At 48.6% G+C, this 14218-nt stretch overlaps 1 protein-coding gene across 1 annotated transcript in view; it reads right to left on the reverse strand.

The window, feature by feature from the left end:
- Positions 1–5580: 5580 nt before the first annotated feature.
- The window catches only part of PAX7 (paired box 7), a gene marked incomplete at both ends in the record, with an annotated part of 92128 nt that continues 83490 nt past the window's right edge, over positions 5581–14218 (reverse strand). Inside the window, 2 exons of the mRNA XM_079545542.1 lie at positions 5581–5696; positions 8526–8772. Of these exons, the coding sequence (XP_079401668.1) occupies positions 5581–5696; positions 8526–8772 (363 nt within the window). The remainder of the gene's footprint in view (positions 5697–8525; positions 8773–14218) is intronic.

Consider the following 14218-nt stretch of genomic DNA (forward strand, 5'->3'; position numbering starts at 1 on the left):
AAACTCAGTTTCTTTCGTTCTGGTTTAAGAACTGGTTTAAAATTTCAGGTTAGAAAGGTAAAAATGTTCACCTTCCAGTTTGTTCTCCTCTCCTCATATTTTTTAAATGAAAGCAAAATGGAAAAGTGGAAACAATCTCAATACAAAAAGGATTTTGACCCTTTCCTCCTATTTCATCTTAGAAAAACTCACGTGAGAATGTTTGAGAAGATGATGTAAATAAGTTCAAGTTGTTTGGTTGGGTTTTTTTTTCAGTAACTCCAAAGAAAAGTGGTAATTAATGCCCTTCCAAATGTCTTAGGGCTGCATCCCCATGTGCTGAATCCAATCCCCAGGTGTTCCCCAGCTGCTGAATGGCAGTGGCATGAAGCTGGGGAGCAGAACAAGCAGTGCACGTGTGCCTGTGTGTGTTCAGTGCTGTCACATGGGGAACCACGAGGCCATGATGCAGGGATCTATGGCCATAACACAGGGATATCTGTGCAGCCATGACATGGAGACCAATGGCCATGACACATGAATCTATGGGACCATGACATAGGGACCCTTGAGGCCATGACGTGGGGACCCGTGAAGACATGACACAGGGATCCATGAGACCAGGACACTGGAGACCCATGAGACCACGACGCGGGGACCCTCGAGGCCATGACATGGGGGCCCAGAGGCCATGACACAAGGTTCCATAGGACCATGATGCAGGAACACACAGCCATGACATTGGGGATCCGTAAGGCCATGACACGGGGATCCATGGCTGTGACAGTGGGGGCCCATGAAGCCATGATGTGGGGATCCATGAGGCCATGACATGGGGACCTTGGGCACCCTGTGCTTGCAGCAAAGTTGGTGCCCTTTGCCCAGCCTGCAGATGCAGTGTGTCGACAGAAGTTAGCAGCTGGTGTCAAACGGCCTTGACTCTGGCTTATCACTGGTTTATCAGCAGATTAAAGTTGACAACAGCTTAGGGCCATAATTGAGCAGTGATCCTTGTTGCAGGAGCTTTGTCAGCCCGGAGCAGCTCCCTTGTGGGCTCACTCGTGCCCTTGATATCATCCACAGGGCAACATTTGGGCTCTGGTGAGGTCTGGGAGATGTCCTGTGCTGCTCTGATAAGGTTCGTGCTGCCAGAAAAGAGGACAAGGAGCTCTGGGAACGGTTGAGGGCAGTGTTGAAACACAACGGTGCTGTCTGGATGCGGCCAGCGCAGGAGCAAGATTGTTTTAGGGAGGGCAAAGAGCTTCCAGCAACAGAGTGGGATGGAAAATAGGGCTGTAGCTATAGAAATAAAGCTGCTCTGTTTTAGGGCTCCTCGGAAACGATGGGAGAAGCCTTATGAGAGCACCTCAGGGCAGACCCCAAGCCTGGGTGCTCCCAGTGCTGGCAGAGCCCCCGCAGCCCCCACCTCCTCACTGCCCCTCTATGGAACGATCCCTCTGCTGAAAGGCAACCAGAAAATAAATACATGTTAAAAACCCACCAAAAACCAGTGACTAATTACTCTGCTTTCTGCGTGCGGATATTGGTCCAGCACCGCTTGGATGGAGATCAACTTATTTTACGGGGAACCAAAACATCTTCAGATGGGACTGGCTTTGTTTAAAGGCGAAATGCCTTATTACCCACTGCCGAAGCCCCGAGCCATGCCTTGCTCTGCAGAGTTTCAAAATATTGTTCCGCTTGTTGCTGCTGTGCTTTGCCCTCTAACGAGAGCCAGGTGCCTGCGGAGTCAGAGCAGCGGTGCGGTCCTGTCCTGCCTCCCTCTGCCCCACCATCACTCGCTGAAAATGAATGTATAAAGACATAGGTGCGTTTGGAACAGGCCGGGTGATTGTCCTTCCCTTGTGAAAAGCTGCAGTGAAATTGGATGTTTCAATTCTTCACGTGGCTTTTCATTAAGGAATTGGACTCGATGATCTGTATGGCAGTTGGGCTTGATGATCCTCACGGGCCCTTTCTGACCTGGCATGAATCATAGACAGAATCATAGAGTCCTCAAGGTTGGAAAAGATCACTGAGATCAGCGAGTCCAACCATCAACCCATACCCACGATGCCCACGCATGGAACCGTAGAATCATTAAGGTTGGAAAGACCACTAAGATCATCCACTCATCCACCCATCACCACCACACCCACTAAATCCTCCAAATGAAGTGCCCAATTTTGCTTTTCTTTTGAGCAAAAAACATCTGCAGTTTGCCTGTGCGTTCGGCTGCCGTTGGTTTACCACTTTTTCCCCTCGAGCTCGGCAGAGCGCGTAAAGCAAACAAGCCACCCAAAGACACCTTTAATCCTTTTTTTATCTTTTTTAATGTATAACAGTTATGCCTGAGTTACAGAGAGACACCTACAGGCAGCAGGTAGTTAAAGCAAATACCAGTTTCTCTTTCTACTATTACTACTCCATATAGCTGAATAAATTATGGTGCGATTATATATATACACACGCACGCACGCAGGCACACACGCACACACACTCCCAGGCAGGCATACACATGGAGCAAAATGGCTATGAGTCAAACACAGAAGCAACATATCCGCAGTTACTAGGAATAAGGAATGTCCTATAGTGCTATGTAGATATTCCCCAGGTGGGTATATGGAGGTGTTAGGGATGACGGGTTAGAAGCGTTAAATACACAAAGTCTCTGAGCGACAGGAGCCAATCTGCTGAGTTATCGGACACGGTGAGGAAATGTCCATTTTGTGCTCTCAGGACGGTGCTGAGAGGTGAAGCAGGGGCGCGGGGAGGTCCAAAACCCGTTGGTGGGTTGGCTGTCCCCCAGGGATCTCAGTCTGCAGGCATGGAAGAAATGTCGACCTGAGAGAACGGCTCCGGAGCGTGGCCCTTTGCTCGTTGGCTTCTTGTGTGGTTGGGATCCATGGGTGCCCAACAAAGTCACCATGGGGTGGAGGTCTGCTCCGTCCCTGATGGGTCCGCGCGTCCCTCAAGGTCCCACCACCAGCTCTGCTCTTCCATGCTCGGTTTTCTTTCGCCTCCCTCTGTTCTGTCCCACCCTACCCCCTGAGTTTGTCTCTTTTCAGCAGAACTGAGGTTGGCAACCCGTAAAACAAAAGGAAAGGAAAAATAAAATAAAATACTTGGACTCTCATACATGAATGTATCTTCAGAACAAAACGAAGAAACAAACAACAACAAAAAAAAAGAATTCCCCCAAATCAAACCCGTCCCACCCCAAAGAGTCTGGAATGTATTTTGAAAACACACAATAGGCAAAATTTCTAAGTTTCGTCCTCCCCACTCCCCCATTTTTTTTTCTTTTTTTTTTTTTTTAATTTTTTTAATATTATATATATATTTTTTTTAACTAGCACGGCACTCACTGTGTTTTTAGTATTTAAAAAAAAAAAAAAAAAAAAAGGAAGAAAAAAAAAAAAAAAAAAAAAAAAAAAGAAAGTCAACTTTCTATAAACATACAGCACATGACCAAAATTTCCAACTAATGTACAAAGTGCGACCACGAGGGAAAGGTCAGAGAACAGCTATGGGTGCTAGCGGGGCGATTCGGGTTCCCCTACAAACTCTATTTACAGCAGTGCCCGGGTGCTCACGGACTTTCAGGTGAAGGTGAATGGCAAACAGGTTTCTGCGGTGCTCCCTCTATTTAAGACTTGAACTGGGGGGGTTCTGTGCACCGCGCCTCGGGGGTGGTGGGGAGGTGGGCTGGATGCACGGCTGGGAGATAGGATGGAGTGGGGAGAAGAGAGCTGGTAGGATTTTGCTAGTGGGAGCGATTCTCGTGACAAACTGAAACTTTCCTTCTAGTTTTGCAGGCAGCGAGGAATGCGTTTGGTCAGAAATTTCAGTGTGAAGTAGTGGGGATTGTTGGCCTCTTGTTCAAGAGTGGGTTGTTTTAGCAGATGGGTGTTTCTGGCATTGACCCCTATGCTCGTGTCCAATACACAGACACCCTTGTCCTTGCCCTAGAACGCCCTGTTCTGACGTGGCAGTCACAGAAGGTGACTTGGGAATGACATTTAAGCCAGGACTGGAGTTCAAAAGGGATTTCTCCCTTCGATCAGCTCAAGAGCAGCAGCTTGTGTTGCTTACCAAGACCTCAGACTGGCACAAACAGGGCAATGGCGTGACTAGCAGAATGGCCAAGCCGGTGTGTTAGCACACTTTTAGGAATGTAGGCTCCATCACCCACATGCAGCAAAGCTGATCAATGCTGTATATGGATCTGAAAGGATGCTGAGCAATGCAAGAAGCAAAATTCGGCTTTGGTCCCGACAGGTACTTGCCCACATGGCTCAGGAGAAAGCAGCTTGGAGGTTCGTGATAAATGAGGCTGGGGCAAGGCAGGGGGGAGTTCCCCAGGAAAACGTTGTTTCAGCTGCAAAAACAACGTCAGATTATTTGGAAAGAACTGAAGAAACAGAAGTAAGAGAAAAAGGGCACAGCAGAAGTGTCTGTAACAACTTGGCCCTAGAAGCACGTGCTGGAGCAGAACTCATCTGACCGTGCAGCCCCGTTTTCATTCAGGTGGCCCTTTCCTTGCAGCAGAACCCCATTCTGCACACTGACCCTCTGAAACAATTTTGGCTCTTCCTTCTCTCCACTGTTTTTGCTCTCAATGGCCAACCTCTCTCCCACTGAAGGATGGAAAGGCCACAACAGTCCTCGCCCTCCTTGACTGCAAGGGCGAAAGCTCCGCAATAGTCATCTGTATCTGATGCCCTGTATCTGGCCAGAGTTTGCTACCACATCTTCTGCCACTATCTGATGCCCGTGTCCTTTTGGTCCCTATGAGGAGACGTAAATGTTGCTCGTGCCTGTGCCCACAATCTCCAGTCCTCATGCAGCAATTCACATTTACACCTTCCGAAGGTCCCAGGCTGGACGAACATCCACCCTGCCCCTGCTTAGCAGCAATCTGGCCTGCTTTGGCCCTGCTTTGGGAAGCCATCGGTGAGAACAGAAGGGTAGAGTGGGGTGGGGACATTTGTTGTCTCTTTAATTTACGTTTGAGCTTTTTGTTTGTCTTTGCGTGTTTGTTCGTGTTTCTTGTGTTCATGTTGCTGTTTTTTGTTGTTGTTGTTGTTGTTTGTTTGTTTAAAACAAGTTCTTATATTTGGTCCATAGGTCTTCTGTGGTCCCAAATTACATCATCCTTAACAATCAGCTTGGTTATTCCTTCCTATACAACACTCACCAAATTTACACCAATGGAAAGAAAAGGAAACAAAAAGAAAAGATCAATTTGGCTTTGACTATGCCAACTACCTAGATCAATGGAAGGTCCTTAAGCATGGGCAAAACGCCATGGCCAGGTAGAGGGAGGGCATGAACTCGGGGTTAATAAATGTACCCAACCTATTGTCTCTGGCCACAGAATTCAGGTCAATGAGGCCAGGCTTGCCTCTGAGCACTCTGGGAGGAGCTGGATTCTTGGAGAGCCCTCCCCATCCTTCCCGTCTCCTTCTCAAGTTGATGCGAGGTGGAAGGGAGTTGGGAAGGAGTAGGGTCCGGGTACAGGCAGATCCCTGGAAGGCTGGTAGTGTTTCTCCAGTGGTACCGAGTTGCTGGAGTGGGTTGTTGGCACAGTTGGACTCTTCAGTAAGCTTGGCCTGTCTCTACTGGTAGGAGCCCCAGAACGGCCGAATGTTCTCCCAGCTTCATCCTGCGCTGCGTGGACAGGCTCACGTTCTTGGCCAAATAATCAACAGCAGCTGAAGAGAGAGGTGATGGAGGAAAGGAGAGTGAGAAAACAGCACAATATGAGGTTTATTATTTAGTGGAAATGAGGTATCTGCCATCCAAGGATGTGTGACCAACAGACCCTGCAGACTGATTCTTAGAAATTGATGCTTGGATCAGGGGTTGTGCTCCTAGGAAAGGGTGCATCCTTCTAGATCAACCTGCCAGGACTGTGGGTCCCTCACGTTGCCCCATGGACCTACTAAAGTTGAAGATCCTATTTCTGCCATAGAAAATGGTGTTTCCAGGGGAGCTGCCCAAAGATGAGCCTGAGGCAGCTCCAGCCTCACCAGCGATGCCACTGCAAATGAAATTTCAGCAGGACTTCACCAGCCTGGACAGGACTTGAATGTGACTCAGCCACCACGTGCTGACTCATCCCTCTGTCCTAAGGGAAACGCTTTATCTCTGTCTTGGTGAGAAATGCATTCCAACTCGCCAGCCTGGCCCGCGGTCTGGGGGGGGACGAGGAGCAGGGCAGGATGGTGACATTGCTCATTAGCTCAGCTTCAGTCAAAGTCTCTCCCTTTCCCTAGCTTTAATGTCTCAAATTAGATTAATAAGGAGCTGGCAGGAGATGTACAATCGGTGCCAATGAGTAAACAAATTTCAGCCATCAACGTCTTGTCAGATGCCTGCCCCAGAGGAGGTCCCTTCCAGACACAAATTCTTATTAGACTTGTCATATCTATTAGAATTCCTTTCACGCTTCTGCGTTCCATCACCGGCATCATTAACACAGCTCCGGCCTTTGGGAACTGCGAGGACCACATTAATCTGGCATCGCTGCTCCTCACCGGCTGGGACAGCACTGGCTGGTGTGTGGGGAGCAGACAGGGTACAGCTTCTACTGGTGGCACTTGGTTGGACACGTGGAGGTGGCACGGTTGGGCTGGTGCTCCTCCTGGACTGGGAGGAATCCCAGTAGGAGCAGCTCGTCTTGAGCTCTTCAAGGTGTGTGATGGTGCCTCCAACTTCATAGGGCTAGAGGCTGGGGAAGACTCTGCTCTATGGCTTGTGTCCAAACCTTATCAGTTTGTTCCCCTGATATTTCAGGTGATCACATTAAATAGCAGCTTCGTGAAGCTTTGTGTGGGTGTGTTTGGCGTCTGTGTTTGGGAGAAGGGATTCACAGAATCATTAAGGTTGGAAAAGATCACCAAGATCATTAAGATCTGCTAAATATAAAATGCGCCGAGAAAGGCAAGAAAAAAATGTTGTTATAGCAAGGTCATAACCATGCAAGACCTTGCTCAACAGTACTAATTACCAACAAAATGGTTTCTTCACATAGAGATCACTATAAATGGAGCTCATTATAAGAAAGGCTTGTAGAGGAGAAGATTTATGTATTGCCTCTATTTAGCTGGACGCACAAATATCCACACGTGTGTGTACAGATGTGGAGAGTTTGCTGCTTGATGTGAATCTCACCTCAGAATGGCCACAGCTGGATATATCTTGGGTAACTCTACCAACCATGCAAGACTTGCTGTTGGCAGCTTGAATGGGAAAACATTCCTGCTCCAGACTGAGCCGTGTGGCTCCTAAACCGAATGGACGTCCAACAGAAAAGAGGGAGAGAAATCAGGAAAGGCAATAAAACAGCGTAGATGGGGCTGGGTGGGCAGCTCTTCAAGGAGAGGCCCGAGTGAAAATTCCTGCAGCAAACCAAGACAAACCCTTCTTTCTCTTTCCCTCTCCTTTGCTGGTCACTCTCCTTTCACAATCGTAGCTCGTCCTCCTTATTTTATTTTTTACACACATGGGTGTGACTAACGTCTTGCCTAAGGGAATCTTTATTGGAAATACATGGTATTGGAATTTGTTTAAGATTTTTATCAATAGCACGTGTGTCCAGCCTCACATCCAGAAGCGAGGGGAAGGTCAAGGGGTCACAGATCAAACTCCCGAAAAACAAAAAAAGGAGGGGTGGGGGGAAGCTGCTATTGATCCCGTCTGCCGCCACAGCCGGTTCTCATTTAGCTGGAGAAGTTAAAGACATTAAAGGGCTGTGACGGAGAGGGGAATAAAAAGCCACAGCCAAATGGAAGGAAAGGTCATTGAGGACAAGCTATGGGCAAGCAGGAGCGCTCCCGGAGGAAGAGGATGCACCTTTAACCCTCTGCAGATCACCCTCTGACAACACCACACTCATTATTAGTTTAACACCAGCAGGTGAGCCCTTTGGCAGGGTTTCTGGAGGAGAAACAGACCTTCCCTGGGTCGCAGTGCCTTCCAGGTCTGAGCTGTGGGTTGAGGATTGCAATTCCAGCCTCACTTTGGCTATAGCAGGATCGCAGCCTGGTTGGTTGGCAGATATTGGTTTTATGGTTTTTGTAGGGAAAGCTGAGCATGGAACCATCCCTTACCTTACACAGGGCAGGGGAAGAACAAACATACGTAGTTCTGCATCCCTAAGGGATGGTATTAAAATCCCCTTGGCTGAGCAGGGTGAACGTGCTGTTGGGCTTTTGGAGAAGTAAAAACTGGAGAGGAAGAAGGAAAGGGTTGGAACTGGATGATCTTCTAGGTCCCTGCCAATCCAAGCCATCCTATGACTCTAAGTTCTTGTTCTTTTTACTTTCTAGCAGAAATGTTTTACCTACAATAAATTATTTGGGACTTTGGGACTGCAAGGATGATGGGAGCAATCTCTATATGGAGCAACCTCCATCTAGCAGATTCCATTCTTCTCTCTTAGTGGACAGACTTCTTTGCAACACACATTCTTACCCACACATTCTTAGATCCCTCCCTCTCCTCTCCTGTTCCCAGTGCAGGGGCCACCCAGCACTTACTTTGTCCATACTGCCCATACTGGTAGCCAGCCACTGGGTCCACGCTGTAACTGGTGGTGCTGTAGGTGGGAGGACAGTAGGACTGCGAGGTCGGGAGGCTGTCCACGGATTTGATGGAGTCACTCCGCTGGCTGCAGCTGGCAGAGATGGAGTTGGTGGTGTCCAGGCCACCGTGAAGGGGAGAGATGGAGAAGTCAGCCTGGGGCTGCGGAGGAACCCCGCTGGGGTTGCTCAGGATGCTCATCACCTGGGGAAACACAGGAGGCAATGTGTCATCAGGGGTAGGAGAGAGACAGTCTACCAGGATGGAGAATGAAGGCTGCTTCCACCTGGTAAAAAAAGACCTCACTTTTGGTTCCCCTGTGCCTAAGGCTTTCTTTGGTAGAATTGTTGAATCATCAAGGTTGGAAAAGACAGCAAAGATCTCCATGTCCAACCAATCATCCCATCACCCATGCCCACTAAACCATGTCCTTCATACACATCCAACCTACTAGTTTCATGTTTTTGTTGCCCTCTTTTTTAATGTTTTAATAAAATATATATATATATAAAGAGGTCTTGTTACTGACATGCCTTAACTATATTAGATATTTTATATGCTGCCCAAACCCACTCCTCTTCACCCATTGCAGCCCAGTTAAATGTTGGATGCCCATAATGTTTATTTGAAAGACTTTCCTAGCGGATAATGGAGAGGTTCCTTCCTGGCACACTCAGCCTTCGGTTGCTCTTTGCTGCCCTGCAAACAATGTCATTGAACACCAGAGAAAGGAATAAACCAAGGAAAGCACAAGGGATGCACAAATCAAGACCCATAGTTTCCTAAAGGGACAGCAGCTACTGCCATTGGAAGTCTGCATGGGGGTTTTTAATGGAGGTTCTGGTTTTGATACATTCTGCTTTAGGACAGAAATGTCAAAGTTCTCTTCACCCTGAAATGTCCATGAGTTCAGAGATGACAGGTCATTGCAGCACGGTGCTTGGTTTTAGAACGTAATTCAATTTGCACACAAGCTATCTTCCTGCTCTGAGACATGAAACAGATGCATTTACTCTGTTTTTGTTGTGTTTTGTTTCTTTTTTTTTTCCCACCCAAATGCCAGATTTGTTCCTGTGGGTGAACGTGGGGCAAGCCACTGCCTACAGGCCTCCATCCTGATATACTGCCTTAATGCAATTGCCTCCTGCAATCAGCAAAGTGACCCCTGGGTGCCTGGTTCAGGGTGTGAGGAGTTTGTGGGACCGGCGGTGCTGAATTTGTGCTGGGAGAGGTGAGGGGACAACCCGTCACCTCGGGGGGCCGCGGCGGCGCTGGGACGGCTGAAAATCTCCGACTTTAGCATAACCTTATTGACATCAATTAAAGTGGCAAATTGGAAATATTTGGAGCCTGGCAAGTGGTAAAATGAGCCCTTTATCCCCCGCCAGCGGCCTGGTGAGCTATTGTGCAGAGCATCCATTCTCTGGAAGGACACAAGAGTTGTTGTATAGAGCGCCGGGTCCCCTTCCTCTTCGTCTCTGTCCCCTCCTCCCTCACCTTCCTGCTGGACTGGGGCTTAGGGGATGCACGGCCCTTTGCTTTCTAAAGCTTCTCCTCCCCCCGGAAGGGCCCCGGAGCCCTGCAAAGCCGCTTTGCCTTGATGGGATCCCACCTCCCGACTCTGCCGGCATGAGATCCTTCCCAGATTTGTCTGGGGGGGAGTTTTGGAGCAGGGCTGGCTGGGCCCCTGCGGAGGGGGAGTTAAAAAGCCTGGAAAATCAGTCTAACCCTGAGCACTGGGACAGGAATGGAGGAGCAAGCTTCGGACGAGCAGCACTGAGCTCACTTACCCTGCCCTCCTTTGAGTTTTCCAGCCTGCACCGAGGTTAGGTTTGCTGCTGGTCCACACAAGATAAAAAGCAATGGAGCTGTTTCATCCACTGGAGCCTAAATCCCCTCCAGCCCTCCAGGCACATCACCTCAATGAAGCCATGAGATGAAGTTTTTTAGCCACAACCACTTGGAACCCCTTGCCCCATGACAGCAGGGGGATGAAGAGAGGAAATTGCATTTAAATATGCAAGACAGAGTGGATTAATACGAGAGCAGAGCTGTGAGGGTGGATGTAACACAAACATCTCTGCCTCAAGGCTTATGCAACAGGGAAATCATGTGAGTGCTGCCCCAACGTTGATTTTCCAGCTGCAAAGTTGTTTGTAACCTTCCACTAAAGCTGGGTCACGAACTTTGATCTGGCTCAGCCACGAATCCCCCTCCTCTGCCCCTCGGTCCCTGCAGATATCCCTCCTAGCACCAGGGCTGGAGGTGTCACAGGCTGCCCCAATGGGTATCCGGGATGCTCACATCTACAGCAGCCACAAAACGCTACTGCCTTTCACCTGAGAACTGAATCAGATGTTTAAAACAATAAACATCCTCCCTGCACACAGATATGTGAATTCTGTGTTATTTTTGGCAAGCTGCAGCTCAGGCAGCACCAAGCAGGGCTGTTTTGCTGCTCCCCTTCCGAGGTGTAGAGCTACAGATTTGCTGCATGCACTGCAAACCTCTGCAGGTGCAGAGAGAAATCATGTGCTAGAAAACAACGTGCAACTGGAACTACTCAGAGATCGGAGGGTTTGCTGGTGCTCTCCCTCCTGGCCATCTCCCCCATAAGAGTCAGCTGCTTTATATTACTCAGGAAAAATAAAAGGGTCTTAAAGCAAGTAGAAGTCATATTAACACTTCCGCTAAGGCCCTTTTAAAAAGAAAGGGGGATGTAAAGCTGTGTTGGTAAATGAAACCCAGATTCACACTCTTCACACTCGCAGGAGCTGAGACGGGAGAAGACACTTGCAGAAATCCTGCTAAAGACAGTAATTGTCTTTAATCGGTCAGAATCAGGGCTGGTTTCTAATCCTGGCTCTGTTACTGACTCTGAAGGGTTCGTGCGAGTCACTTAAGCGGGGACTCAGCTAACCTGAGCCATGCCATGCTGATTCTGGTCTATGCTAATCCTCCAGAATCCACCTACAGAGAGAGTGATACCTCTGAAAGATCATCCTCCCGTCCTCAGACCCTTTCCTGAAAAAAATGATGGTCAGAATTTCCCTCTGGAAATGCATAGCAAGACATGAGGATGCCAATATTACACCAGGATGGTGAACAGCCCCCAGAGCACTGCCGACCATGGGAACATCTGCCTTTTTGCCTTTTCCAGGCAAACTGCTGTGAGCAGTTTGGGACTGGGCCCCACCAGGACCCTGTTTGCATCCAATCCACCCCAGGACATGAAAGTGTTGGGAATAGCAAGAGCAACATGGAGATTCCTGCTCCATCTCTGCTCTGCACGGATAACCCTCGGCCAGCACTATCTGACTTCTTGATTCAGTTGGATAAACTCATTTTCCAGGCAACTTTTGAGCTTAGGAAGGTGCGGGGGCATCTGGAGAAATCCCCTCCTCAAGAATGCCACGTCCTTCTCCCCTCTTCTTTCTGACCTTGCTTTCTTATAATTTATTACTTCTTGGTGCATTATCATCACTAACTAAAAATCAATACCCACTTCACATCTGTAAGGTTTTATCTGGAGGGAAATCTGCTCCCTGTCCATCACGGTGACTGACAGCCTTCTCTTTCCCCTCCCTCTCATCGGCTGCCTCTCTCCCCTTCCCCATCTCCTTTACCTCTGCTGCTGTCCCAAATCAGTCACAGGCATTGCGTGGGCTTGCACTTTAGGCTAAGTCAATAACGGCCCCGGTGCTAGGAGCCTTCGGCCTCTCTCCTACCCTTTCCAGAGGTCATTTGTCATAGGGGAAAAGTGGTAGGGGGTCTCGGTGTGTTGGGGAGCCCAAGGTTACCGCACAAAGACCCTCCTGGATGAAAGAGCCAGCCTCCTGCTGCTGCTGCCCTCCCCACCCTCATCTCCCCCTGTTACCCAACCCACCCCCCCCCGGGACGTTTCATCACTCTCTCCCATACTTTAAAAGAAGGGGAGTTAAAAAAATGTAATTAATTCCCTCCATTTCTGAGCTGGCCCTCAGGGCCTCTGGCCGTGGAAACTGTAGCAGGGGAAATGTGCACCCTTTATGATAAACGGATGCGGCTTTGGGAAGGGAAGAGCAATTAGGGCCTTCAATCTGTGCAATCAGGCCTTCAGATTTTAGGGTTAGAGGTTGGGGGGTGGCTGTGTGTTGCCGGGGGGGCAGGAGGGGCTCAAGGGGCGAACAACGATAGGGAGAGCTGCTGTTCTGATGGAGAAGGGCACACACACGTCAGGGAAGGGACAGTGGGGAAGTTTGATGACAAACCCTTGCCCTGTAGATGTGGTTGGGACATGGGACAAAGCAAGGCAGCCCAGTGGTGACATCAGACCCTGAAACACCACGGAGTGGATGCCCACCGTACGCAGGGTGTAAATAGCCCAAGACAACAGGGAGGACGCAGAGATGCTTTGAGGAGATGGCATCCCAAAATTCCAAAAGGATGGGAAGGTGAGAACCTGCAAACACCGTTTTCCAGAGTGGCTCCCAGTGCTGCTCGTCTCTGTTTTTGGGCATCTGATCTGACAAAGCGTAGAGCGTCCAAAATCAGAGGCTGCCTTAGAAAAATGCTGCATTTAGAAACTGCTGAGTCTGGCTAAGTTGTGAATAAAGGGAAGACGTAATCATCTGCAACTAGCTGAAGGGTGTTAACTCCAAAGGAGCTGCCAGATGGTCCCAAAGGAGTGCAGACTGAAGAGGGAAAAAAGCTCATGGCAGTAAGCAGTATTTCTGAAGCTGTGGTGTTGTTTTCCTAGGAATGGGTAGAAAACCTCAGTTTTGGGAAAGGCTGGAAGCACAATTGGTTTGAATATTTAATACTAATCAGCCTTACGGACTTCTGCTGAGAAGAATGTGTTTGTAGGTTCTGTGGTGTCAACGTTCACACCATTTCTGTACTTCTGAATATCTGATAGCCATGCTGGGCAAGGCTATGGGTCTCTTGGCTTTCCTGCCTACAGGGAGCAGACAACTGGTGTGCTGTGAGTTCCCCTATGAGGTTTTCACCCCTGGGTTGCTCTCCACTATTTGCAGTTAATTCATCTTCTGCTTTGGGCAGGTGATGCTCTGTCCTCTAAGCTACTTGGTGGGGACCCAGCTTTAACTTTTCCACCTCTCCCTGGCAGCCTTTTCAGCTAATCTTTTCCTTCCCTCTTGCAGAAGGCAACCTTTCCTCACACTGGTGCTTTCTGATCTCTGTGCATTCATTCTCATTTCATGGGAAGAGGGAGAGTTGATTATTCTATACATACATTAAATGGGAACAAAATGAAGAGGTGACCGTAGGACTGCTGAGAGTTGAAGAAAGAGTTGGGAGGAGATAAATAGCTCCCAAAGATCTTCACTTGAAAGGAGGATAAATATATGCAAATATGCCCCTAGGTAGGCCTAAAATGACTTATGTAGCAATCACTAACACTGCACTCACAAAGCCAACTAATTAATTTTGAATATTTTCTAAACCACTAGACCCAGCTGAGCTGTACCTCAAAATGCCAAACCAATCCAGTAAGTGGTTTTGCATTCAGGCCAAGAAACTTCATACTATTTGCACCTAAAAAAAATCTGATCTGTTCAGTCTAATGGCAATTCCCAGGAAATTTGGGAGCCCAGGGATTGAACTTCATAGAATCAGAGCTCATTACAGCTGGAAAGACCACTGAGATCAT

The sequence above is a fragment of the Tetrao urogallus genome, assembly GCF_951394365.1.
Source record: "Tetrao urogallus genome assembly, chromosome: 21".
NCBI lineage: Eukaryota > Metazoa > Chordata > Aves > Galliformes > Phasianidae > Tetrao > Tetrao urogallus.